We start from the raw sequence: 24433 nt of genomic DNA on the forward strand, positions 1-24433 counted from the left end.
GCAAACCGGTGGATTTTATGGCATTTTCTTAGGCAAGGAGTCCTCCTCCTTCTGAAATATAGTCCGCAGCATCATCATCGTCGTCATCATCAACAACAACAACAATTTGTTATGTGTCTCTCCTCAAGGTGGAGCACATGTTGTTGTTATTGTTGTTGCTGAGGAGAGACACGTAACAAAATGTTCATGTTGTTGTATAAACAACAACAACAATTTGTTACGTGTCTCTCCTCAAGGTGGAGCACATTATTGTTGTTGTTGTTGAGGAGAGACACGTAACAAATTGTTGTTGTTGTATAAACAACAACAACAATTTATCACAAGTCTCTCCTCAAGGTGGAGAACATTCTTGTTGTTGTTGTTGTTGTTTATACCCCCCATAGTCTTCATTAATGGTCCCCCTGCCAAGTACTAATCCAGGCTTGGGCAAACTTGGGCTGTCTGGGTGTTTTGGACTTCAACTCCCACAATTCCTAACAGCCTACGGGTTATTATTTATTTATTTATTTATTTCATATCTTTATATCCCGCCCTTCTCCCCACAAGGGGAACTCGGCATGGCCTCACATGAGCATCAGAAGATGCTAATAGCATAAATACCACAAAAATTACAATTCACAATAAAATCATTTTAAAACATTGTACAACATCATCAGTAAAATTTAACAATAAATTAATAGATTAACGTGCCAGTAAAAACCAAGCCGGGAGAATCCATGATGCAAAATCCAACTTTCCTTTTCCTATTGCCACTGGCCTCTAATTGAACGCCTGGCCCTAGAGCCAGGTCTTCAGTTGTCTTCTGAAGGACAGGAAGGAGGTGGCCAACCTGATGTCCTTAGAGAGAGAGTTCCACAGACGGGGGGCCACTGCTGAGAAGACCCTGTCTCTTGTCCTCACCAACTGTGTTCGCGAGAGTGGTGGGATCGAGAGCAGAGCCTCTCCTGATGATCTTAAGCTTCATGATGGTTCATAGCAGGAAATACGTTCCACAGACGGGGCCACTGCCGAGAAGGCCCTGTCTCTCCCCACCAACCACGTTTGCAAGAGTGGTGGGATCGAGAGCAGGGACTCTCCTGATGCTTCATAGCAGGAGATACGTTCGGACAGGTAATCTGTGCCAGAACCGTTCAGGACTTTAAAGGTTAAAACCAGCATTTTGAATTGTGCCCGGAAGTTAATCGGCAGCCAGTGGAGCTGGCGCAACAGAGGAGTGTATGCAACTCCAATTAACAACCTGGCTGCCGACCGTTGGACTAATTGGAGCTTCCGAGAAGTTTTCAAAGGCAGCCCCACGTAGAAAGCGTTGCAGTAGTCTGTTCGGGATGTAACCAGAGCGTGGACCACCGTGGTTAAACCACCAGCTGCAGAATATCCTACCAATTGAAAGGTTGGCAGTTCAAATCCGGGTCGGGGTGATCTGCCGCCGTCAGCCCATCTTCTGCTCACCTAGCAGATCAAAAACAGCAATGTGAGTGGATAAATAGGTACCGCTTTAAGCAGGGAGGTAATAAAAGGTGCCGATAAAGACATTCCGGCAATTCGATCAGGAGGACGTCTACGGACAACAAAGCTCCTCAGCACGGAAGATGGAGCGACAGCAGTTTAATAAACTTTCCCCATGTTTTAATGATAGAGCCAACTAGAAAATGATATTTGTAACCTGGGAACAAAAATCATAGTGTTCCATAGTGTTGTGACATGATTTCTCCCTTCATCTCATCAGAGTGCCTAACCTGCTCAAATCTATTACAGGCTTAATGTTAATTCATCAAATGTTAATTCATCAAAAAGGAAAGGAGAGGTGGGGCAAAACCTGGTGAAACACCCCAATCAGCAGAATGTTAATGAACCTTTCCCTTTTTTTGCCAGTCAGCTGCTGCAATGGGGTCCCTGCTTCGGGTTTGCCTGCATTTTCGCTGGCGTTCTGCTCTTCATAATTCAAGATCCCGCCTAGAAAACTGCTGACGAGTCTTCCAAGGCTGAGTTTTAATGTTCGCTCTTTGGAGCCATTAAGACTCCGGCTTCCAAGAAACCCCTCCTCTGCGCATAGAAAGACAACCAGAACGAATTATGTCCATCATTACTTGGCTCTGAGTAAATCCGCAGCGGCTTCCAGCTGCAGACAAAAGTTTTAGAGTTCCGGAGGGACGTCCAGGCCCATGCTTTGCAAGTAGACAATTCAGACGTTTGTGCGACTGCTTTTTGTCACCGGTGACAAATCCGAAACAGATCAAATGATCTGCGTTCCTCTCTGAATCAGCCAGCGTGGAGGAAATGATTTGTTTCCTGCCAAGATCCTATTCAGCATAAATTTGCAGCACGGCAGTTATATTGGATTGCTCATGCCGTTCATTGTGTGCTTTATTACACAACAGGCAGCAATGTCTTAAAGAGCATCTACACTAGAATTAATGCAGTCTGACACCACTTTAACCACCATGGCATTGAAACCATTGGAGTTATAGTTTTACAGTCTACTAGCCATCCCCTGCCACATGTTGCAGTGGCCCAGTCTGTTTATATGTGTTTTGTGTGTATGTATTTGTGTTTATGTGGTTTTGCGTATGCGTTATAATATATATATTTTTGTTTTTTTGGCTTTTTAAGTCTCTTCTGCTGTGTTTTTCGGTGTATTGATGAGTGATGGTCACTCGTTGGCCTGATTGGTGTCTTGTGTCCAAATTTGGTGTGAATTCGTCCAGTGGTTTTTTAGTTATGTTAATCCCACAAACGAACATTACATTTTTATTTATATAGATTTAGGCTTTTTTTCTAAAGAGTGCTCATGCTTCACCAAAATGACAACTATAGTAGTCAGTCATGGCAATAAAAGTGGTGCCAAACTGCGTTTATTCTGCGTTTATTCTGGAACACCTCAGCAAGTGAGAGTCCAAAAGTGGCAGGCTCAAACCCAGAACCTCAACCAATGGCTGATACCAAATGAGAGACTCTCTCCTGGGCACACAGGAGACTGGGTGACTTGGAAGGCGCTGAACAGACTGCGCTCTGGCACCATGAAATGCAGAGCCAACCTTCAGAAATGGGGCCACAAAGTGGAATCCACGACATGCGAGTGTGGAGAAGAGCAAACCACTGACCACCTGCTGCAATGCACCCTGCGCCCTGCCACATGCACCAGGGAGGACCTTCTTGCGGCAACACCAGAGGCACTCCAAGAGGCCAGATACTGGTCAAAGGACATTTAATCAACTACCAAACTACCAAACTTGCAAATTTTGTGTTTTGTCTGCTTATTTGTTTTGTTCTGTTAGAAATGTAATACAATTGACTGGTTGCCCTGACACGACAAATAAATAAATAAATACAGTGTGGATTCACTCTTAGGCCCCCATCTACACTGCCATATAAAATCCAGATAATCCGCTTTGAATTGGATTATATGGCAGTGTAGACTCATAATCCAGTTCAAAGCAGATAATCTGGATTTTAAATGGCTATGTAGATGGGGCCTCCAACTTGCCTGTTGATGATTTGCCAAGGATCAAATGTATCTACGTACCTATCTATCTATCCATCCCAGGCCTGGGCAAACTTGGGCCTTCCAGGTGTTTTGGACTTCAACTCCCACAATTCCTAACAGCCGATTGTGGGAGTTGGAGTCCAAAACACCTGGAGGGCCCAAGTTTGCCCAGGCCTGATCCATACACATAATAAAAGTGAAAATATGTATGTGGCTGGTGTGCCCACTTCCACAAATAGTACTGAGGAGCCACCAAAAACCCTCCTTCCAATGACTTTTCAGGTTACAGCAAGCGCCATGAACATGTAGTCCAACCACTTCCAGTCTTCTCCCCAAACACCATACTGCCCACCACCCAAGGAATACTTCATTCAGGGACAATTTCATCCTAGATTTCACGTTTCCTCCACAACAGGCATCCCAGTGTTCCTTACTCTTTCCATTGGTGTGAAATTTGCATGACCCCATCCACTGCCTCTCCCATATCCCTTTCCTACTCTTTTCAAGTTTGCACAACAAACAGAGTAGAAATAATCCGCAACCACAGACATCCCAATGTTTCTTACTTTCTCCAATGGTGTGGAATTTGCATGATCCCGCCCACTGGCTCTCCCTTAACCCTTTCCTACTCTTTTCAGCTCTGTCTTCACAACAAACAGAGCAGAATTAATTCGCAACCACCGACATCCCAGTGTTCCTTACTCTCTCCATTGGTGTGGAATTTGCATGACCCCGCCCACTGCCTCTCCCATATCCCTTTCCTACTCTTTTCAACTCTGTCTGCACAACAAACAGAGCAGAACTAATTCGCAACCACAGACATCCCGGTGTTTCTTACTCTCTCCATTGGTGTGGAATTTGCATGATCCCACCCATTGACTCTCTCTTAACCCTTTCCTACTATTTTCTTCTCTGTCTGCACAACAAACAGAGCAGAACTAATTGGCAACTAAACAGACTGGAGGAGACTGGGGGATTGATTCCACATGATGGAAGTTGTAGTTCACCTTGCATCAAGTCAGAGCACTGTGACTCCCACTGACAATGGACCTGGACCACATTTGGTACGCAAGACCCCCATGACCAACTGAACATACTGGAAGGGTTTGAGGGGAATTCATCTTGATTTATAGCTGTTGCAGGTACTGGTATTTATAGTTCACCTGCAATCAAAGAACACTCCGGACCCCATCAATGATGGCCCTGGACCTCACTTGGCACACATAACCCCCATGACCAACTGAACATACTGGAAGGGTTTGGGGAGGTATTCTTGATTTATAGTCATTTTAGGTACTGGGATTTATAGTTCACCTGCAATCAAAGAGCACTCTGGACCCCACCTATGATCGTCCTGGATCTAACTTGGCACACAGAACCACCATGACCAACTGAACATACTGGAGGTGTTTAGAGGTAACTGACCTTCGCTTCTGGAAGTTGTAGTTCACTTGCATCCAGAGACACTGCCCATCACCGATGACAGATCTGGACCAAACTTGGCACACAGAACCCCTATGACCAACTGAACCTACTGGAGTGATTTGAGGTCACTGACCCACCATGGTGGGAGCTGTACACCGATGATGCATTTAGCGAGAAAACTTGCCCAACATGACAAACTTTAACTACTGATGGAGTTTCATCGGGTTAACCTAGCATGATGTGAGTTGTAGTTCACCCACAACCTTATGCGGAGAGTTTGTGGTTCATCCAAAGTCCGCCAGTGGGTTTCCATAGCCAGGTGGGAAATATATTAATGGATCAAAAGGTGGTATATTAATGAATTAATAGCAATTGCACCTGCTTTGATTGAAAGGACAAAGTTCCCACAAACAGTCATCGTTTGGAGCCCGCAACCTACAACCAGTACTTTGGAAACTCATCATTTCAAAGCGGATTCTGCTGCTTTATTTTCCAACTCTGGGGCTGCAATAACAATCATGGGTTTGGATATGTTCCCATTGTGTCCTCCCGGCTCCGGAGAGTGTCCAAACGGCCTCGGATGAGCGGAAACTTGGCCGGGAAGCCCCTCCGTTCAGGAAATGCAAGCTCAGCATCCAGAAGCTCTGCAAAAATCCACCTATTTTTGCCCACATCTCCTTGCATCTGGAGATGCCGCTTTCTTGCACCTCAAGGCCTTTGGATGAATGCAAAACGTATAAATGGACCCTTAATGGAGAAAAGCACAACTTGCAAAGTTTCCTTTACTTCTGTCCTTTTAAATGTATGTGTTTGTGTGTCTACAAACATGCACGACTTTCTCACACTTTGAAAATACCTATGTATATATGCATATAAATAAAGCAGCATTGTCTCATTTTGAAAACGGTGGAAATATCTATTGGTGTGCGTGTGTAAAATGTGCAGCTTCGTGGCACTTTGTATATAAATATATATCCATGTATATATGCGTAAGATGTACAGTTTTTGTGCAATTTGAAAATGTTTGTGCTTACATATGTATAAATATATGTGTAGAATGTGAAGCTTTAGTGCACTTTGAAATGCTAAGATATATTGTGTGTATGTGTATCATATAATATACACATATACACATACATAAAATACACACACATATACACAATGATATATATACACACACAAACATATATACATATACACAAGCAACTAAATCTTATATATATATATATACATATATGGTTGTGTGTTTGTGTGTATGTATATGATTGTGTATGTGTGTGTGTATTTATGTGTATATGTGAGTATGTATAAGTGTTTGTGTGTGTATATATATACATATATGATTATATATGTGTGTATTTATGTATGCGCATATTGGTGTATGTATATGTGTGTGTATATTTGGTTATGTGTGTGTGTGTATGATTGTGTATATGTGTGTATATGTATCTATATATGGTTGTTGTGTGTTTGTGTGTGTATATATATGATTGTGTATGTATTTATTTATGCGTATATGTGTGTATGTATATGTGTGTGTATGTATAAATATTTGATTGTGTGTGTATGATTGTGTACGTATGTGTATATGTGTGTGTACATGTTTATATATTTGGTTATGTGTGCGTGTGTATATAAAGATATGATTATATATGTGTGTATTTATGTATGTGCATATGGGTGTATGTATATGTATGTGTATATATTTGGTTATGTGTGTGTATATATATATGATTGTGTATATGTGTGTGTATTTATGTATGTGTGTGTATGTATGTGTATATATATATATTTGGTTGTGTGTGTTTGTGTGTATATATATAATTGTGTATATGTGTGTATGTATTTATGTACATGTATATGTGTGTATGTATAAGTGTTTGTGTGTATATATATATATGATTATATATTTGTGTATTTATGTATGTGCATATACGCGTATGTATATGTGTGTATATATTTGGTTATGTGTGTGTGTATATATATATAGGATTGTGTATATGTGCGTATGTATATGTGTGTATATGTATTTATATATGGTTGTTGTGTGTTTGTGTGTATGTATATGATTATGTATATGTGTGCATGTGTATATCTGTGTATGTATAATTGTTTGTGTATATATATATTTATAATTATGTATGTATTTATGTATGTGTATATGTATAAGTCTTTGTGTGTATATATATATATATATATATATATGATTATATATGTGTGTATTTATGTATGTGCATATAGGTGTATGTATATGTGCGTATATATTTGGTTATGTGTGTGTGTGGGTATGATTGTGTATATGTGTGTTTGTATATGTGTGTATTCAAGGGCAAGATGGGATGGATGGCATCCTTGAAGTGACTGGATTGACCTTGAAGGAGCTGGGGATGGTGACGGCCGACAGGGAGCTCTGGCGTGGGCTGGTCCATGAGGTCACGAAGAGTCGGAGACGACTGAACGAATGAACAACAACAACATATGTGTGTATATGTGTGTATATATGGTTGTTTTGTGTTTGTGTGTGTATATATATATATGATTATGTATGTATATATACATGACTGGACTTAATGTCAGGGGACTATCTTTACCTTTTTATGTATATATTTATGTGTATATGTGTGTATGTATATGTGTGTGTATGTATAAATATTTGTGTGTGTGTATATATATATATATATGATTGTGTATGTATGTGTGTGTGTACATGTTTATACAGGGTTAGTCAAAATGAATAGGCCAATAAGAAAATTAATTGTACCCGAATTGGCCTATTCATTTTGACTAACCCTGTATATTTGGTTATGTGTGCATGTGTATAGATAGATAGATAGATAGATAGATAGATAGATAGATAGTTGTGTGTTTATATGTGTGTCTATCTAACTATTTCCAAAGTGCATTAAAGCTGCACACTTTTAGTCAGAGAGAGAGAGCAACAGCAGCACATTGGTTGCAAAGGGAAAGAGAGGGAGATGCACCTCCCTTTCTCCCTTCCCTTGGCTGGGGAAGGAGGAGCTGAGCCTGCATCCTCCTCCTCCTCCTCCTCTTTCCTCTTTGGGTCTGGAGAGGCAGGCGGTGGAGGCATTGCTGGACTTCTCTCTTCTCTGCAGCTGGAGATGGAGGAACCCCACAAAGGAGGAAGACCCCTTCTGCTGCCCCTCCTGCAGCCCCTGCTCTTCCTCTCCTGGCTCCTGTTGCCCATCCAGGCTTTGCCAGGGGAAGCCCAAGAGATGCGCCTGCCCAGTGGTGAGTGTCCCAGGCAGAAAGGGGGGGGGGGGTCCTGCACACCCCTGGCCTTCTTGGTGTTTGTACATCCCTTTGATTTCAAATAAGGTTGAACAATGGGGAGGCTTTTCCACCCAAGCTGGAGGGACATCTGTCAAGAGGACTGACTAGGTGGCCTCTTGGGGCCCCTTCCAGCTTCAAGGAACTTCCCAAATGGAAATGTTCAAGCAGGAATTGATGTTTAAAGGGTCTGTAACTCATTGGGAGCCTTTCAACCAAAGATGGGATGGTGTGTGTCTTCCTGACTGGCAAAGAGGGTGGACTAGATGGCCTCTTGGGGTCCCTTCCAGCTTCTAGATGGAAATGTTCAAGCAGGAATTGATGTTTAAGGGGTCCCTCCCTCATTGGGAGGTCTTTCAACCAAAGATGGGATGGCGTGTTTCTTCCTGACTGATGAAGAGGGTGGGCTAGATGGCCTCTTGGGGACCCTTCCAGTTTCCAGGAACTTCCCAGATGGAAACCTTCAAGCAGGAATAGATGCTTAAGGGGCCTCTCCCTCATTGGAGGTCATCAAACCAAAGATGGGATGTTGTGTGTCTTCCTGACTGGCAAAGAGGGTGGGCTAGATGGCCTCTTGGGACCCCTTCCAGCTTCTAGGAACTTCCCAGATGGAAACGTTCAAGCAGGAATGGATGCTTAAGGGGTCCCTCCCTTCCTTACTTAAAGCAGGAATGGATGTTTAAAAGGTCTGTAACTCATTGGAGGTCTTTCAACTAAAGATGGGATAGTGTGTTTCTTCCTGACTGGCAAAGAGTGTGTATTAGATGGTCTCTAGATGGCCTCTTGGGGCCCCTTCCAGTTTTCAGGAACTTCCCAGAAGGAAACCTTCAAGCAAGAATGGATGTTTAAGGGGTCTCTCCCTCATTGGAGGTCTTTAAACTGAAGATGGGATGGTGTGTGCATTCCTGCCTGGTGGAGGGTGGACTAGATAGCCTCTTGGGGCCCCATCCAGCTTCTAAGAACTTCCCAGAAGGAAACTTTCAAGCAGGAATGGATGATTAAGGGGTCTCTCCCTCATTGGAGGTCTTTAAACCAAAGATGGGGTGGTATGTGCATTCCTGCCTGATGGAGGGTGGACTAGATGGCCTTTTGGGACCCCTTCCAGCTTCTATGCACTTCCCAGATGGAAATGTTCAACCAGGAAAGGATGTTTAAGGAGTCTCTCCCTCATTGGAGGTCTTTAAACCAAAGATGGGATGCTGTCTACATTCCTACCTGGCAAAGAGGGTGGGCTAGATGGCCTCTTGAGCTCCCTTTCAGCTTCTAGGAACTTCCCAGAAGGAAACCTTCAAGCAGGAATGGATGCCTAAGGGGTCTCTCCCTCATTGGAGGTCTTTAAACCAAAGATGGATGGTGTGTGTATTCCTGCCAGATGAAGAGGGTGGACTAGATGGCCTCTTGGGACCTCTTCAACCTTCTAGGGGCTTCCCAAATGGAAATGCTCAAGCAAGAATTGATGTTTAAGGGGCCTCTCCCTCATTGGGGGTCATTCAACCAAAGATGGGATGGTGTGTTTCTTCCTGACTGATGAAGAGGGTGGACTAGATGGTCTCTTGGGGTCCCTTCCACCTTCTAGGAACTTCCCAGATGGAAACCTTCAAGCAGGAATGGAGGCTTAAAGGGTCTCTCCCTCATTGGAAGTCTTTAAACCAAAGATGGGATGGTGTGTGCATTCCTGCCTGGCACAGAGGGTGGACTAGATGGTCTCTTGGAACCCCTTCCACCTTCTATAAACTTCCCAAATGGAAATGCTCAAGCAAGAACTGATGCTTAAAGGGTCCATCCCTCATTGGAGGTCTTTCAACCGAAGATGGGATGGTGTCTACATTCCTACCTGGCAAAGAGGTGGACTAGATGTCCTCTTGGGGCCCCTTCCACCTTCTAGGAACTTCCCAGAAGGAAACCTGCAAACATGAATGGGTGCTTAAGGGATCTTCCTCTCATTGGAGGTCTTTAAACCAAAGATGGGATGGTGGGATAGTGTGCACATTCCTGGCTCACGAAGAGGGTGGACTAGATGGCCTCTTGGGGTCCCTTCCAACTTTGGATTCTAGAGTTAGAAGGCGAAGATGCAATGTAAAAAGGGGGGAGACGTGAGAGAAAACATACTCAAGCTTCCTTTCAGAGGTTCTGTAACCATATGGACACTCATACATTTCTCACTCCAAAAGTATTACAAACAGGTTGCCTTCTCGAAATATTCTTTGGAATCCTCCAAATCCAAAGTGTTGAGGTTTTTGTTACGCTGTGTGCCTCCTTTCCCCATTGATTATCAGTAATTTTGCATGAAAGATTGGTTGTGTGTATGTATGTGTGTGTGTGTGTGTGTGTGTGTATATATATATATATATATATATATATACATACATATATAGCTTTGATAATGTTATGGTTATGTTTTGCTTACTCTGTATGTTTTGGTGTTCTGTTACATGGAAACCACTATTATTATTTTTATTATTATTATTATTATTATTATTATTATTATTATTATTACTATTGAAACACCCTTAAAAATGGATGAAAAAGGATACTTTCAAGGACTAACCAGTTTATATTTTAGCTTGATGGATATTGCAAGCCCACTCCTGCATTGCAATGTGCCTCAATTTATGAAGCAATCCTGAGATATGCAAACTGAGCCCCTTGCCTTATGTTTTCCCAAAATGTTAGGAGAGAACAGGTCTTTCCGATGCTTGCAATGTCAATTCCTAATGACGTGCAAAAGCCATACATCTACCGACCAAAAGTCAGTTCAAAACTCCCAGAGAAAAATCCCGTTGTGCAATGGCAAGGCGCTGCCACAACCCTTTTCTTCTTCCTCTTCTTCCTTTCTGCAAAGCACTCTCTTTTCATTTCAAGACGCCTACTCACCCAGAGAGGACTTCCTTAGAAGTGTCCTCTCTGTGTTGCTGTGAGTTTTCTGGGCTGTCTGGCCGTGTTGCAGAAAGCAACCAGCAGCTTCGATGCCTGGCTGGTTGCTGCCCAGGGCCAGCTAATACCTCGCAACAAAGGATTACCAAGGGCAGCAACCAGCCAGGCTTTGAGGCTGCATGGCAATTCAAGCAACAGCAATTAAAATTGGTGTCAAACTGAATCCGTTGCCCACAGGTGTTAGCTGGCCCTGATTGTTTCCTGTCTGGAATCCCCGTTTTTATGAGTCGCTCTTTATTTGGAGCCCCCGGTGGCGAAGGGGGTTAAAGCGCTGAACTGCTTGTTGACCGAAAGGTCGCAGGTTCGATTCCGGGGAGCGGCATGAGCTTCCGCTGTCAGCCCCAGCTTCTGCCAAATTCGCGGTTCGAAAACAAGCAAATGTGAGTAGATCAATAGGTACCACTCTGACGGGAAGGTAATGGCTCTCCATGCAGTCATGCTGGCCATATGACCTTGGAGGTGTCTATGGACAACGCCGGCTCTTCGGCTTAGAAATGGAGATGAGCAGCACACTCCAGAGTCAGACATGACTGGGCTTAATGTCAGGGGACAACCTTTACCTTTCATCTTTATTTACTGTCCTGATTTTAGAGTAAACACCTCCCAAAAAGGACTCCCCCTTTTCCTCATGATATTGACTCTTCCAGGCGTGGATTTCCCTTCCTTCCTAGCGATCGATTTCTCTCACTTCCTGTTGTCTCAGCCCAGTTCTTAACTATGAGTCGTTTGTAAGGTGCGTGTTTGCAACTCTGTGCCAGCAAACACAAAGAGGACGATGTGTTGTCGAAGGCTTTCATGGCCGGAATCACTGGGTTGCTATGAGTTTTCTGGGCTGTCTGGCCATGTTCCAGAAGCATTCTCTCCTGATGTTTCACCCACATCTGTAGCGGGCATCCTCAGAGGTTGAGAGGTCTGCTGGAAACAAATCAAGTGGGGTTTATATATCCTAGGAATGTCCAGGCAAGAATCAATCAAAGCCAGCTAGCACCTCCCAACAAAGGATCTACCCAGGCAGCAACCAGCCAGGCTTTGAAGTTGCAAGGCCATTCAATGCTAATCAAGATGGCCAATTGCAACATTCATACTTGCCTCCAGCAGGCAAGAGTTCTTTCTCCCACCCTGGGCATTATTCCACAGATATATAAACCTCACTTGCTTAGTTTCCAAGCTCCGAGGATGCCTGCCATAGATGTTGGTGAAACGTCAGGAGAGAATGCTTCTGGAACATGGCCAGACAGCCTAGAAAACTCACAACAACCCACTATTATTATTACTGTTTGGGTGCCTCCGAGTCTTGGTGTATCTTCAAGACTTATTATGGATCGTGTGGATTTCATAGGGTTTTCTTAGGCAAGTGTGAAGGTTGCAGTTGGCCACCTTGATTCGTATTGGATTATTCCACAGGTATATAAACCCCACTTGCCTAGTTTCCAACAGACCTCTCAACTTCTGAGTATGCCTGCCATAGATGGAGGCGAAACATCAGGAGAGAATGCTTCTGGGACAGGGCCAGACAGCCCAGAAAACTCACAACAATCTAATGATTCCGGCCATGAAAAAATTTGACAGTTTCTGTTTTGTTTTGATCAGAATCAAAAGGGAAAGGCGTTCACTCTGGCCCAAAGTTTGCACCTTTGTATGAGTGGGGTGCAATTATTTTCCCCTTCTGCAGATAAGCATTGCAAAGGGAGTTTTCTTTTGGTAAGTCTTCCTTCTTCCTCTGCAAAGGAAAGACTTACCAAAAGCCTGTTTGGAAAGAGATGCAAATCCATCAAGACAGGAGAGCGGAGAGAGCGGAGAAAAGAGACAGAACCGCTTGCCAGGCACAGCGTCCCATTTTGGCACTTGGATCTCCTGCTGCGGCATGGTTGAGCTCTTTAATCCTGACTTAAACCCTATGCCAAACCTCCCTCCGTCCGTCCGTCCGGCAAGGAGTGCGCATGACGATGCCCAAGGGGAGAAACTTCTGCAGGAGGCAATCCAGTTTTTGGAGATGGAAGGGAAGGACTTTCTGCACAAACCCAAGTGGAAAGCAGCCGTGCTGCGCGTGTTTACGCAGCTGAGAAACTGGGACCCCTTCCAGGTCTCCAGTCCGTGGACACTTTTAGGGGGAATAATAAAACATCGGGGTACGATTCTACATTGGGAAGGGGGCCAAAGGCCACAAGGCCGTGCCAGGTGCTGTGTTGTCCTTGGCACGTTGGAAAGGAAGGTTTGCCAGTTTCTCAACAGGATAAAAAGATGGAACTCTTCCCCCTTGGGCAACCTTAGACCTTGGCAGGGCTCCTTGGGCGCCAGCCTTCAAGCCCAGCAGCCTGTTTTCAATTTTGGGAGGAAAAGGGAATGATGTGGAACGGCTTCCATTGACTTGAGTCAGATGTCTGGCTGCCTTCTTAACAGAGAGCCACATTTCCAGGGTCTGTTTCAGCTTGGACGCTAAGCAGGGTTAGCTCTGGATAGCCCTTGGATGGAAGGCTGCCAACAAACACCAAATGCTGCGTAGCAGACATGGGCAAACTTGGTCCCTCCAGATGTTTTAGATTTCAACTCCCACCATTTATAACAGCCTCAGGCCCCTTTCTTTTCCCTCTCAGCAGCCTCAGTCCCTTTCCTTTTCCTCCTCGGCAGCCTCAGTCCCTTTCATTTTTCTCTCTCAGCAGCCTCACTCCCTTTCTTTTTCCCCTTCGGCAGCCTCAGTCTCTTTCCTTTCCCCTCTCGGCAGCCTCAGTCCCTTTCCTTTTCCTCCCTTGGCAGCCTCTGTCCCTTCCATTTTTCTCTCTCGGCAGCCTCAGTCCCTTTCCTTTCCCCCCTCGGCAGCCTCAGTCCCTTTCCTTTCCCCCCTCGGCAGCCTCAGTCCCTTTCCTTTCCCCCCTCGGCAGCCTCAGTCCCTTTCCTTTTCCCCCTCGGCATCCTCAGTCCCTTTCCTTTTCCCCCTCGGCAGCCTCAGTCCCTTTCCTTTCCCCCCTCGGCAGCCTCAGTCCCTTTCCTTTCCCCCCTCGGCAGCCTCAGTCCTTTCCTTTCCCCCCTCAACAGCCTCAGTCCTTTCCTTTCCCCCCTCAACAGCCTCAGTCCTTTCCTTTTCCCCTCTCGGCAGCCTCAGTCCCTTTCCTTTTCCCCCTCGGCATCCTCACTCCCTTTCTTTTTCCCCCTCGGCAGCCTCAGTCCCTTTCCTTTTCCCCCTTTGTAGCCTCAGTTCCTTTCTTTTGCCCCCTCAGCAGCCTCAATCCCTCTCATTTGCCCCCTCAGCAGCCTCAATCCCTTTCATTTCCCCCCTCCGCAGTCTCAGTCCCTTTCCTTTTCCTCCTCGGCAGCCTCAGTCCCTTTCATTTTTCTCTCTCAGCAGCCTCACTCCCTTTCTTTTTCCCCTTCGGCAGCCTCAGTCTCTTTCCTTTCCCCTCTCGGCAGCCTCAGTCCCTTTCCTTTTCCTCCCTTGGCAGCCTCTGTCCCTTCCATTTTTCTCTCTCGGCAGCCTCAGTCCCTTTCCTTTCCCCCCTCGGCAGCCTCAGTCCCTTTCCTTTCCCCCCTCGGCAGCCTCAGTCCCTTTCCTTTCCCCCCTCGGCAGCCTCAGTCCCTTTCCTTTCTCCCCTTGGCAGCCTCAGTCCCTTTCCTTTCCCCCCTCGGCAGCCTCAGTCCCTTTCCTTTCCCCCCTCGGCAGCCTCAGTCCCTTTCCTTTTCCCCCTCGGCATCCTCAGTCCCTTTCCTTTTCCCCCTCGGCAGCCTCAGTCCCTTTCCTTTCCCCCCTCGGCAGCCTCAGTCCCTTTCCTTTCCCCCCTCGGCAGCCTCAGTCCTTTCCTTTCCCCCCTCAACAGCCTCAGTCCTTTCCTTTCCCCCCTCAACAGCCTCAGTCCTTTCCTTTTCCCCTCTCGGCAGCCTCAGTCCCTTTCCTTTTCCCCTTCGGCATCCTCACTCCCTTTCTTTTTCCCCCTCGGCAGCCTCAGTCCCTTTCTTTTTCCCCCTCGGCAGCCTCAGTCCCTTTCCTTTTCCCCTTCGGCATCCTCACTCCCTTTCTTTTTCCCCCTCGGCATCCTCACTCCCTTTCTTTTTCCCCCTCGGCAGCCTCAGTCCCTTTCCTTTTCCCCCTTTGTAGCCTCAGTTCCTTTCTTTTGCCCCCTCAGCAGCCTCAATCCCTCTCATTTGCCCCCTCAGCAGCCTCAATCCCTTTCATTTCCCCCCTCCGCAGTCTCAGTCCCTTTTCTGAGGCTGTTAGGAATGGTGGGAGTTGAAGTCCAAAACACCTGGGGGGCCCAAGTTTGCCCATGCCTGCTGTATAGACTATATTTCAGTTCTTGCCTAAGAAAACTATAACATTCATGGATAATTCACCATAAACCGAAAGGGGATTTGGCACAGGTTTCAGAGTCCTGTCCAGCAAGACAGGATACGCCCAAATTTGAATACTGGTGGGGTTGCGGGGAGGGGATTGATTTTGTCATTTAGGAGTTGTAGTTGCTGGGATTTATAGTTCACCTACAATCAAAGAGTATTCTAAACTCCACCAATGACGTAGTAACGTGGACATACCTATTCAAGACATGGTTAGGAATCCTGAGGCCTTCCCGATGTTGTACTGCAACGCCCAGCATTCTTCTCTGCTAAGCAATGCAGTCCAAAAACAGATAGAGAGCGGTGTGATTCCAACCCCTGTTTCAGGGTTAATCCATTTGGAATCAATAGTTCACAGACACTAATTTGGTTAGATCCATACTTAGACTTACTTAGCAGAGACGTCTTTAATGTACGAGTCTCATACTTTAATGCATGAGACTGTAATGTAGGAGCCATAACTCATTCAATCACATTCGCTTTAGAGGATCTGCAGTAAGCATGGCTGAATCCGGATCCAACTTGGTAGTACCTTCGATTTCGTGCATTTATGGGGATACTAATGTGGATGCATGAGATCACAAGTTGGACCCTCAACTCACGGCCGGCCATGCTCTGCATTGCATTCTTGCAATATCATTGGTTTTAAGGGCTCCAAAGCTGTCTCCCTCGTCTTGCGCTGGTCAGATCTTCTGCAGAGTCAGCTGGTGCCAACTTTACAAGAACCTCTTCGCACTTGCTGCGTATTCTTTCCCAGTTTTGCTGCGTTCAGCATTTTGTGCTCATAAGACTTCCCTGCCATTCCAATCAGTGGAACCACAGGAGGGTATGAAGGTGCTTGAATTATGCACTGGAAGATATCCTTTCTTGCATTGCCGGGAAAAGGAGATACTGAACGTCTTCCCCGTCTGCTGATTGGGCCATGTGCCGTCACACCTAGACGCTATAAAAATAAAACTAAGATGTGCTTCTCTCTATATCTGGGCGAACTGCGGATTCTCTCTTAAAATCTTGAGATTCCCAGTAACTGAGGCTACTACAGGTTTTGAACACCAAAACAGAATATTTCTTCAAAGTCCTTGCAGACTTGGCACAGCTTGTCAAAGTTACAAACAAAACAGTCAGTTGGTGAAACCATAGAGATGTTCTTTCTTTCTTTTTTCCTCTAGTCGCTGAGTTGTCTTCCTCCAAATGGTAGAAAAAATCCTGAGATCTTTTTACCCCAACCCTGAGCTACTATCTTTTAGAAAGCGTATCCTTTCCCTATTCCAGCCTAAGGTTAGTTTTGGAGATGAAGCAAATAGTGTTCAATAACTATCTCAATAGCCCTCAATAACTATCTCAATAGTCCTTTATACTAAATAGCTCAAAATCTCAATAGCTCAATACCTATCTATCTATAAATCAATTAAGACTCAATAAGCCTATCTATCTATAACTCAATTACCTATCTGTCTCTCTGTCTGTTTCTTTATCTAAATAACTCAATTGTACTTACAATGGTTTTTTCAGAGCTCCCTGACTGGCCTAACAGCACATCTGAGGCCTTTTCTCTAAACTGAAGGAGGCAGGGAAGATTCCAAAATGGAGATCTCAAACCCTAGGAAAAAGGGCGGTCTCTAAACCCAAAGAGAAACTTTCTAAACCAATAGCTGCAAAAAGGCCTGCAGGCTGGCTTTCCAGCCTCTGATGCTGTTAACTTTCAGGGTGCAGCTGAGATTGCAGCAACCCTGGGGAAATGCAAAAGAATGCTATCCCATGCAGCTAAAAGGCAATGTAAACCATGCTCCTGGAAGACGGAACAGGCCTCCCCTTTACTTTGTGTGCATACATCGTAGTACTAAATTCACAACCCAAGTTTAAAGTTAGTGCAGTGTTTGAAAATGGGGAGAGAAAGGGAACTACATTGGGGTATTTATTTATCATGTCAGAAGCAAGTTGAGGGTACAGTTAAAATGCATTTAAAAACACAAAGTTTAAAAACTTGGCATTATGCTAAATGCCCTTTGACGACAAGCTGGCCACTTGGAGTGCCTCTGGTGTTGCTATAAGAAGATCCTCCATTGTGCATGTGGTAGGGCTCAGGCTACATCACAATACGTGGTCTGTTGTTTGCTCTTCTCCATGCTTGCATGTTGTGGACTCCACTTTGTAGGCCCATTTCCTAAAGTTAGCTCTGCATCTTGTGGCGCCAGAGTGCAGCCTGTTCAGTGCCTTCTAGGTCACCCAGGAAGGAGTTTCTCATTCAGTTTCAGCTACTGATTGAGGTTCCGGGCTTTAGCCTGCCACTTTTGGACTCTTGCTTGCTGAGCTGTTCCTGCAAGTATCTCTGTAGAGCTTAGGAAGCTGTTCCTTGATTTAAGACGGCAGCGTGCTGAATGATATTCGAACAGAGGATAGGCTGGAGATGTCAAGGCTTTGGTACTTTCATTGCTAGTTGCTCTTTGAGAGGTGATTTGATGTGCCTGATTGTTTACTCTCTGTTGTTTTGCTGTTGTAATTTTAGAGATTTTTAATACTGGTAGCCAGATTTTGTTCATTTTCAAGGTGTCTTCCTTTCTGTTGAAATTATCCACATGCTTGTGGATTTCAATGACTCCAACCAGAGAAGTCAGCTATAGCAGAGCACCTGATGAACCAACCTGGACACAGCATATTATTTGAGGACACAGAAATGCTGGACCACTCTCACAACCACCCTGTCAAGCTACACAGAGGAGCCATTGAAATCCACAAGAAGCATATGGACAATTTCAACAGAAAGGAGGAAACCATGAAAATGAACAAAATCTGGCTAGCAGTATTAAAAAACTCTAAAATTACAACAGCAAAACAACAGAGAGTAAACAATCAGGCACATCAAATCACCTCTCAAAAAAAGATTCCCCAGGCACTTCCAAGCCATCAAATGCTAATCAAGGTGGTCAGCTGAAACATTCACACTTAGCTCCAGCAGACAAAAGTCCTTTGTCCCACCCTGATCTTTCCACAGATATATAAACCCATTGTCCTAATTCCAACAGACCTCACTACCTCTGAGGATGCTTGCCATAGATGCAGGCGAAACGTCAGGAGAAAATGCCTCTAGAACATGGCCATATAGCCCGGGAAACCTACAACAACCCAACTTGGACCTTCTTTGGGAAGAAGCTCCAATTCAATGCAGACATTTGGCTCTTATAGATCATATTGTAATAACAGGTTTCTGGCCAAAGGGACCCGGGATGATGAACATTTTGCAGATCCAAACGTCATTTTGCAAAAAAGCTTTTTGGCTTGCCTTAGGGCTCGGAGCGACAGATTCCGTCTTTTCTGTCTCTGCCAGGCTTTTTTTGTCCTTCCATCTGTGGCAGCTGATGCTGTTGGGTTTCTATATGGACAAAACAATTGCCCGGGGAATACTGAGAGTTGCAGTCTTCAAAAAGGAACATTTCCAAGTTCTTGAGTGCGTTTCAGAGGCAGGAACCATTGCTCCTTGGCTTGACCTTCTTCCTAAGATTTCTTGGATCCATTTCTGGGACTTTTGTGGTGGAATGTGTCCATTCGGAGAGGAGCATCATCACAAATAAATATAGGAATGCCCAGTTTACCATTTCCAAGGAGCCCCAATTCCCAATGCCATAAATTCAGCTGAAGGGGACCATTGAATCAATTGCTCGATGGCGAGCCAAACATATATATAAACCCTCTGGATTCAAAGGTCTAATCTAGACATTGAATTTGCACCGTATGATGATATAAACAAAGTATTCAAGTAGGGCTGGGTTTCCTTTAATTTCCTTTCCTTTGCCTTCCCTCTCACTGATCGTTTGTCACACCTAGTCTCGTGTGACATTTCGGAAATTGATTTCCACCCATTTCTACTGAGCCTTAAAAGGGTGGAAATTGATTTCCGAAATGTCGCATGAGTCTACCCAGCTATTATTCAGACATTATAGTCAACGTGTTGATGTGCTTCAGCAATTGGGTTCATTTCAATGTATGTTGAAGGCTTTCATGGCCGGAATCACTGGGTTGTTGTAGGTCTTTTCAGGCTATATGGCCATGTTCTAGAGGCATTCTCTCCTGATGTTTCGCCTGCATCTATGACAAGCAGGAATAGTGAGGTCTGTTGGAACTAGGAAAAAAGGTTTATATATCTGTGGAATGACCAAGGTGTGACAAAGGACTCTTGTCTGCTGGAGCTAGGTGTGAATGTTTCAACTGACCACCTTGATTAGCATTTGATTGCCTGGCAGTGCCTGGAGCAATCTTTTGTTGAGAGGTGATTAGATGGGTTCATTTTGTTTGGGCCCAAACATTCTTTCGATCTTGGTTGAATCAAGCAGCAAACTTAGTTCCTTCCAAGATAATACAGACTTTATTTACAGATTTACTTACTTAGGTGATCCCTTGTAGCCTGAGGATGATGGTCCTCCAAGTGTAGTGTCTTGGTGGTGGATACGTAGGTGGCTGTGGAGCCCTATTCTTGATCCGCATGTTCTCCCGCAGTGAGAAGATATCAGTTTTCAGGTGGAAGGCGATCCCAGTCAGGGTTTGCTTGACGTGCCTTCCTCTTGGCATGTTTTTCCCTTCTGCCCTCCATTTGTGCCTCTTCAAATTCCACAGCACTGATGGTCACAGCTGACCTCTAGTTAGACAACCAAAGAGATGTATCTCCAACAGTGCTGGGTTCTGATTGGAAGGAAAAGTCCTTGGTGATGCCAGGAGTTCCCAAGAAACATTTTTGGAAATGCTATGCGAATCTCCAAACTCTGAGATTTTTGGAGACATTTTCTCACCTGGGTACATCTACCCCAGGGGTTCTCAAACTAAGGCCCACGGGCTGAATACGGCCCTCCAAGGTCATTTATCCGGCCCTCGCTCAGGGTCAACCTAAGTCTGAAATGACTTGGAAGCAAACAACAACAACAATTCTATTTCAGCCAAAAGCAGGCCCACACTTCCCATTGAAATACTAATAAGTTTATATTTGTTAAAATCGTTCTTCATTTTAATTATTGTAATTCTTTTTGCACTACAAATAAGATATGTGCAGTGTGCATAGGAATTCGTTCACGTTTTTTCCAAATTATAAATTGGCCCTCCAACAGTTTGGGAGATTGTGACCTGGCCGTCTGTTTAAAAAGTTTGAGGACCCTTGATCTACACTGTAGAATTGATGCAGTTTGACACCACTTGCTAATAGGAGCCCCTGATAGTGCAATGGGTTAAACCCTTGTGCCGGCAGGACTGAAGACCGACAGGTCGGAGGTTCGAATCCGGGGAGAGCGAGGATGAGCTCCCTCTCTCAGCTCCAGCTCCACATGCGGAGGCATGAGAGAAGCCTCCCTCAAGGGTGGTAAAATATCAAAACATCCGGGCAATGTCCCCTTAGAATCATAGAATCATAGAGTTGGAAGAGACCTCATGGGCCATCCAGTCCAACCCCATTCTGCCAAGAAGCAGGAATATTGCATTCAAATCACCCCTGACAGATGGCCATCCAGCCTCTGCTTAAAAGCTTCCAAAGAAGGAGCCTCCACCACACTCCGGGGCAGAGAGTTCCACTGCTGAACGGCTCTCACAGTCAGGAAGTTCTTCCTCATGTTCAGATGGAATCTCCTCTCTTGAAGTTTGAAGCCATTCTTCCATTGCATCCTAGTCTCCAGGGCAGCAGAAAACAAGCTTGCTCCCTCCTCCCTGTGGCTTCCTCTCACATATTTATACATGGCTATCATATCTCCTCTCAGCCTTCTCTTTTTCAGGCTAAACATGCCCAGCTCCTTAAGCCGCTCCTCATAGGGCTTGTTCTCCAGACCCTTGATCATTTTAGTTGCCCTCCTCTGGACACATTCCAGCTTGTCAATATCTCTCTTGAATTTTGGTGCCCAGAATTGGACACAATATTCCAGGTGTGGTCTAACCAAAGCGGAATAGAGCATGGGGAGCATGACTTCCCTGGACCTAGACACGATGCTCCTCTTGATGCAGGCCAAAATCCCATTGGCTTTTTTTGCCGCCACATCACGTTGTTGGCTCATGTTTAACTTGTTGTCCACGAGGACTCCAAGATCTTTTTCACACGTCCTTGCAGATGGCCAATTCTCTCACACCAGAAGCAACTTGCAGTTTCTCACGTCGCTCCTGACATGGAAAAAAAAAGAAAGAAAAACTTGTTAATGCATCAAGTTTGTTGTAGTTTTTCAAGGCCTTTAGCCTTTTAGCCAAGAGTGCTGGACAAGTGCAGTGCCCAGTTATCCAAAGCATGGATGCTTCAAGCAATGCCCAATTGTCTCAGTTCTGCAGTGCAATTGCCCCTCTGTTAATGGATGTGTGCCTCTCGCCCAAAGGCCAGGCCATCTGCCGGGGAGGGACTCAGCGGCCGTGCTACAAGGTCATCTACCTCCACGATGCCGGACGCAGGGTGGGCTTCCAGGCTGCCCTCCAGGCCTGCCGCCGGGACGGAGGGGACCTGCTCAGCATTGAATCCCAGGCGGAGCAGAACCTGATCGAGAAGATGATCGCCAGCGTCTCAGCTTCGGACGGGGACTTCTGGCTTGGGCTCACCAGGGAGCGGGACCCCGACAACAGCACTGAGTGTCCAGAGCTGTACTCCTGGTCCGATGGGAGTTTGGCCACATTTCGGTACGTATATTTTATTTATTTATTTATTATTTAAACTTCTATGCCGCCACTCCCCTGGGGCTCGGAGCGGCTTACAAGAATGGCTAAAATCTAAAAAAAATTAAAAGCAATTTAAAACAATTTACAAACAGCAATATCAAACATTAAAAGCCCGTCGAAACAGGTATGTCTTACATGCCCTGCAGAAAGCTGGTAAGTCCTGCAAGGCACGGACTTCAGGTGGCAGAGTATTCCGGAGTGATGGTGCCACTGCTGTGAAGGCTCTGCGTCTGGTTGCTGTTAGACGCAAGGTCTTGACACTGGGAATTTCCAATAGATCTTGGTCCTCAGAACGGAGGGATCTCTGGGGTTGGGAGGGGGTGAGGCGGTCCCTCGGGTACATCAGCCCCAGACCATGCAAGGCCTTAAAGGTGAGTGCTCAATTGGTAACCAATGCAGCTGTAGTAAGATTGGGGTGATGTGGCATCTCATCGGAATTCCCGCAAGAAGCCGAGCAGCTGCGTTTTGCACCATTTTGAGCTTCCGGATCACCCACAGAGGAAGGCCAATGTAGAGGGTGTTACAGTAGTCCAGTCTTGAGATGGCCGTAGCCTGGATCACTGTAGTGAGGTCGTCCCTGGACAGGTAGGGGGCCAGCCGTCTAGCCTGCCACAGGTGAAAGAAAGAAGGCGGTTCTGCTCACGGCGGAGACCTGGGCCTCCATCGTCAGCCGAGGGTCCAAAAGGACTCCCAGACTCTTGACCAACGATGATGGGCGTAGCGCCTCGCCACCCAGAGTAGGCAGCTGGATGTCCCCACTGCCCGGTCGACCCAGCCATAGGATCTCCGTCTTTGCCGGATTCACCCTCAACCTGTTGGCACGCAGCCATCCAGTCACGGCCTCGAGGCACTGATGGAAACAATCAAGTACAGAGTCCGGTCGGCCTTCCATCTTCAGCACCAGCTGAGTGTCTTCAGAGTACTGGTCACACTCCAGCCCAAAACCTCGAACCAGCTGAGCAAGTGGTTGCATATAGATGTTGAATAACAGAGGGGAGAGAATGGCCCCCTGAGGAACCCCACACGATATATGAAACCAAGGTGGGAGCCTGACTTGCATGAAGGAGGTAGCAAATCAAATCAAATGAGAACACTGATAGGCTGTCTTTTTCTTGCTGATTGAGGTTTTGATATGGCACATCTTTTAGGCCCCTTCTATACTGCCAGATGATCAAATCAGATAATCCACATTATCTACGCTAAACTGGATTATACGAGTCCACACTGCCAGATAATCCAGTTCAAAGCAGATATAATCTGGATTTTTATAGCAGTGTAGAAGAGGCCTTAGAAACTGGGCACACTTTGGTGGCGCAGTTGGGTTGGTCCTACTGGCCATCTGTCAGGGGTGATTTGAATGCAATATTCCTGCTTCTTGGCAGAGGGTTGGGCTGGATGGCCCATGAGGTCTCTTCCAACTCTTTGATTCTATGATTCTACTAGCTCAAGCCTATGAAATCCTGGGATTTGTAGTGTCATAGAATCAAAGAGTTGGAAGAGACCTCATGGGCCATCCAGTCCAACCCCATTCTGCCAAGAAGCAGGAATATTGCATTCAAATCACCCCTGATAGATGGCCATCCAGCCTCTGTTTAAAAGCTTCCAAAGAAGGAGCTTCCACCACACTCCGGGGCAGAGAGTTCCACTGCTGAACGGCTCTCACAGTCAGGAAGTTCTTCCTCATGTTCAGATGGATCATGAGATCGAGATTCATGTTGGAGAATGCTGGTGCCAGAACGAACTACAAATCCCAGGATTTCATAGAAGGGGGACCTATGGCTATTAAAGTAGCATCAAACTGTTATAATTCTGCAATGTGGATGGGCTCTCAATCAGACATGTGTTGCATTAATTATTGTTTTGGGTGAATCCATACAGATTGGCTCCACTTCCACTGCTATGGTTCAGTGCTATGGGATCATGGGAGTTGTAGTTTTAAAAGGACTTCTCTGCCAAAGACCACTAGCAACCTTCTTCAAGCCTCCACTAGTTATTTGTTATGTATACAATTCAGATTGCGAACTGTGTTGTATATGTGTGGATTGGTATGCAGCTTTTCCTTATCTCTATGTTGTGGGAGAGGCTGCAGACCACATGACCAGATCCGGGATTGTTCAGGACTCAGACTCCATTTTAGAAAGGCAGAAGCCATTAAAGAGAAGGGCTGTCCAAAATGGCCAAAGGAAGAAGGAAAACGATACCAAACATCTCACGTTGCTTTTGTCAGGAACTGGTATGCTGACGAGCCATCCTGTGGGAGCGAGATTTGCGTGGTGATGTACCACCAGCCCTCGGCTCCTCCTGGCGATGGGG

At 45.6% G+C, this 24433-nt stretch overlaps 1 protein-coding gene across 1 annotated transcript in view; it reads left to right on the top strand.

The window, feature by feature from the left end:
* Window positions 1-7951: 7951 nt before the first annotated feature.
* Window positions 7952-24433, top strand: part of LAYN (layilin) — a 26546-nt gene continuing 10064 nt past the window's right edge. Inside the window, exons 1-3 of the mRNA XM_060787599.2 lie at window positions 7952-8158; window positions 21787-22081; window positions 24348-24433. The exon at window positions 24348-24433 is cut by the window's right edge and continues 72 nt beyond it. Coding sequence (XP_060643582.2) covers window positions 8029-8158; window positions 21787-22081; window positions 24348-24433 — 511 coding nt within the window. The 5' untranslated portion in view covers window positions 7952-8028. The remainder of the gene's footprint in view (window positions 8159-21786; window positions 22082-24347) is intronic.

The sequence above is a fragment of the Anolis sagrei genome, chromosome 7, assembly GCF_037176765.1.
Source record: "Anolis sagrei isolate rAnoSag1 chromosome 7, rAnoSag1.mat, whole genome shotgun sequence".
Lineage (NCBI taxonomy): Eukaryota > Metazoa > Chordata > Lepidosauria > Squamata > Dactyloidae > Anolis > Anolis sagrei.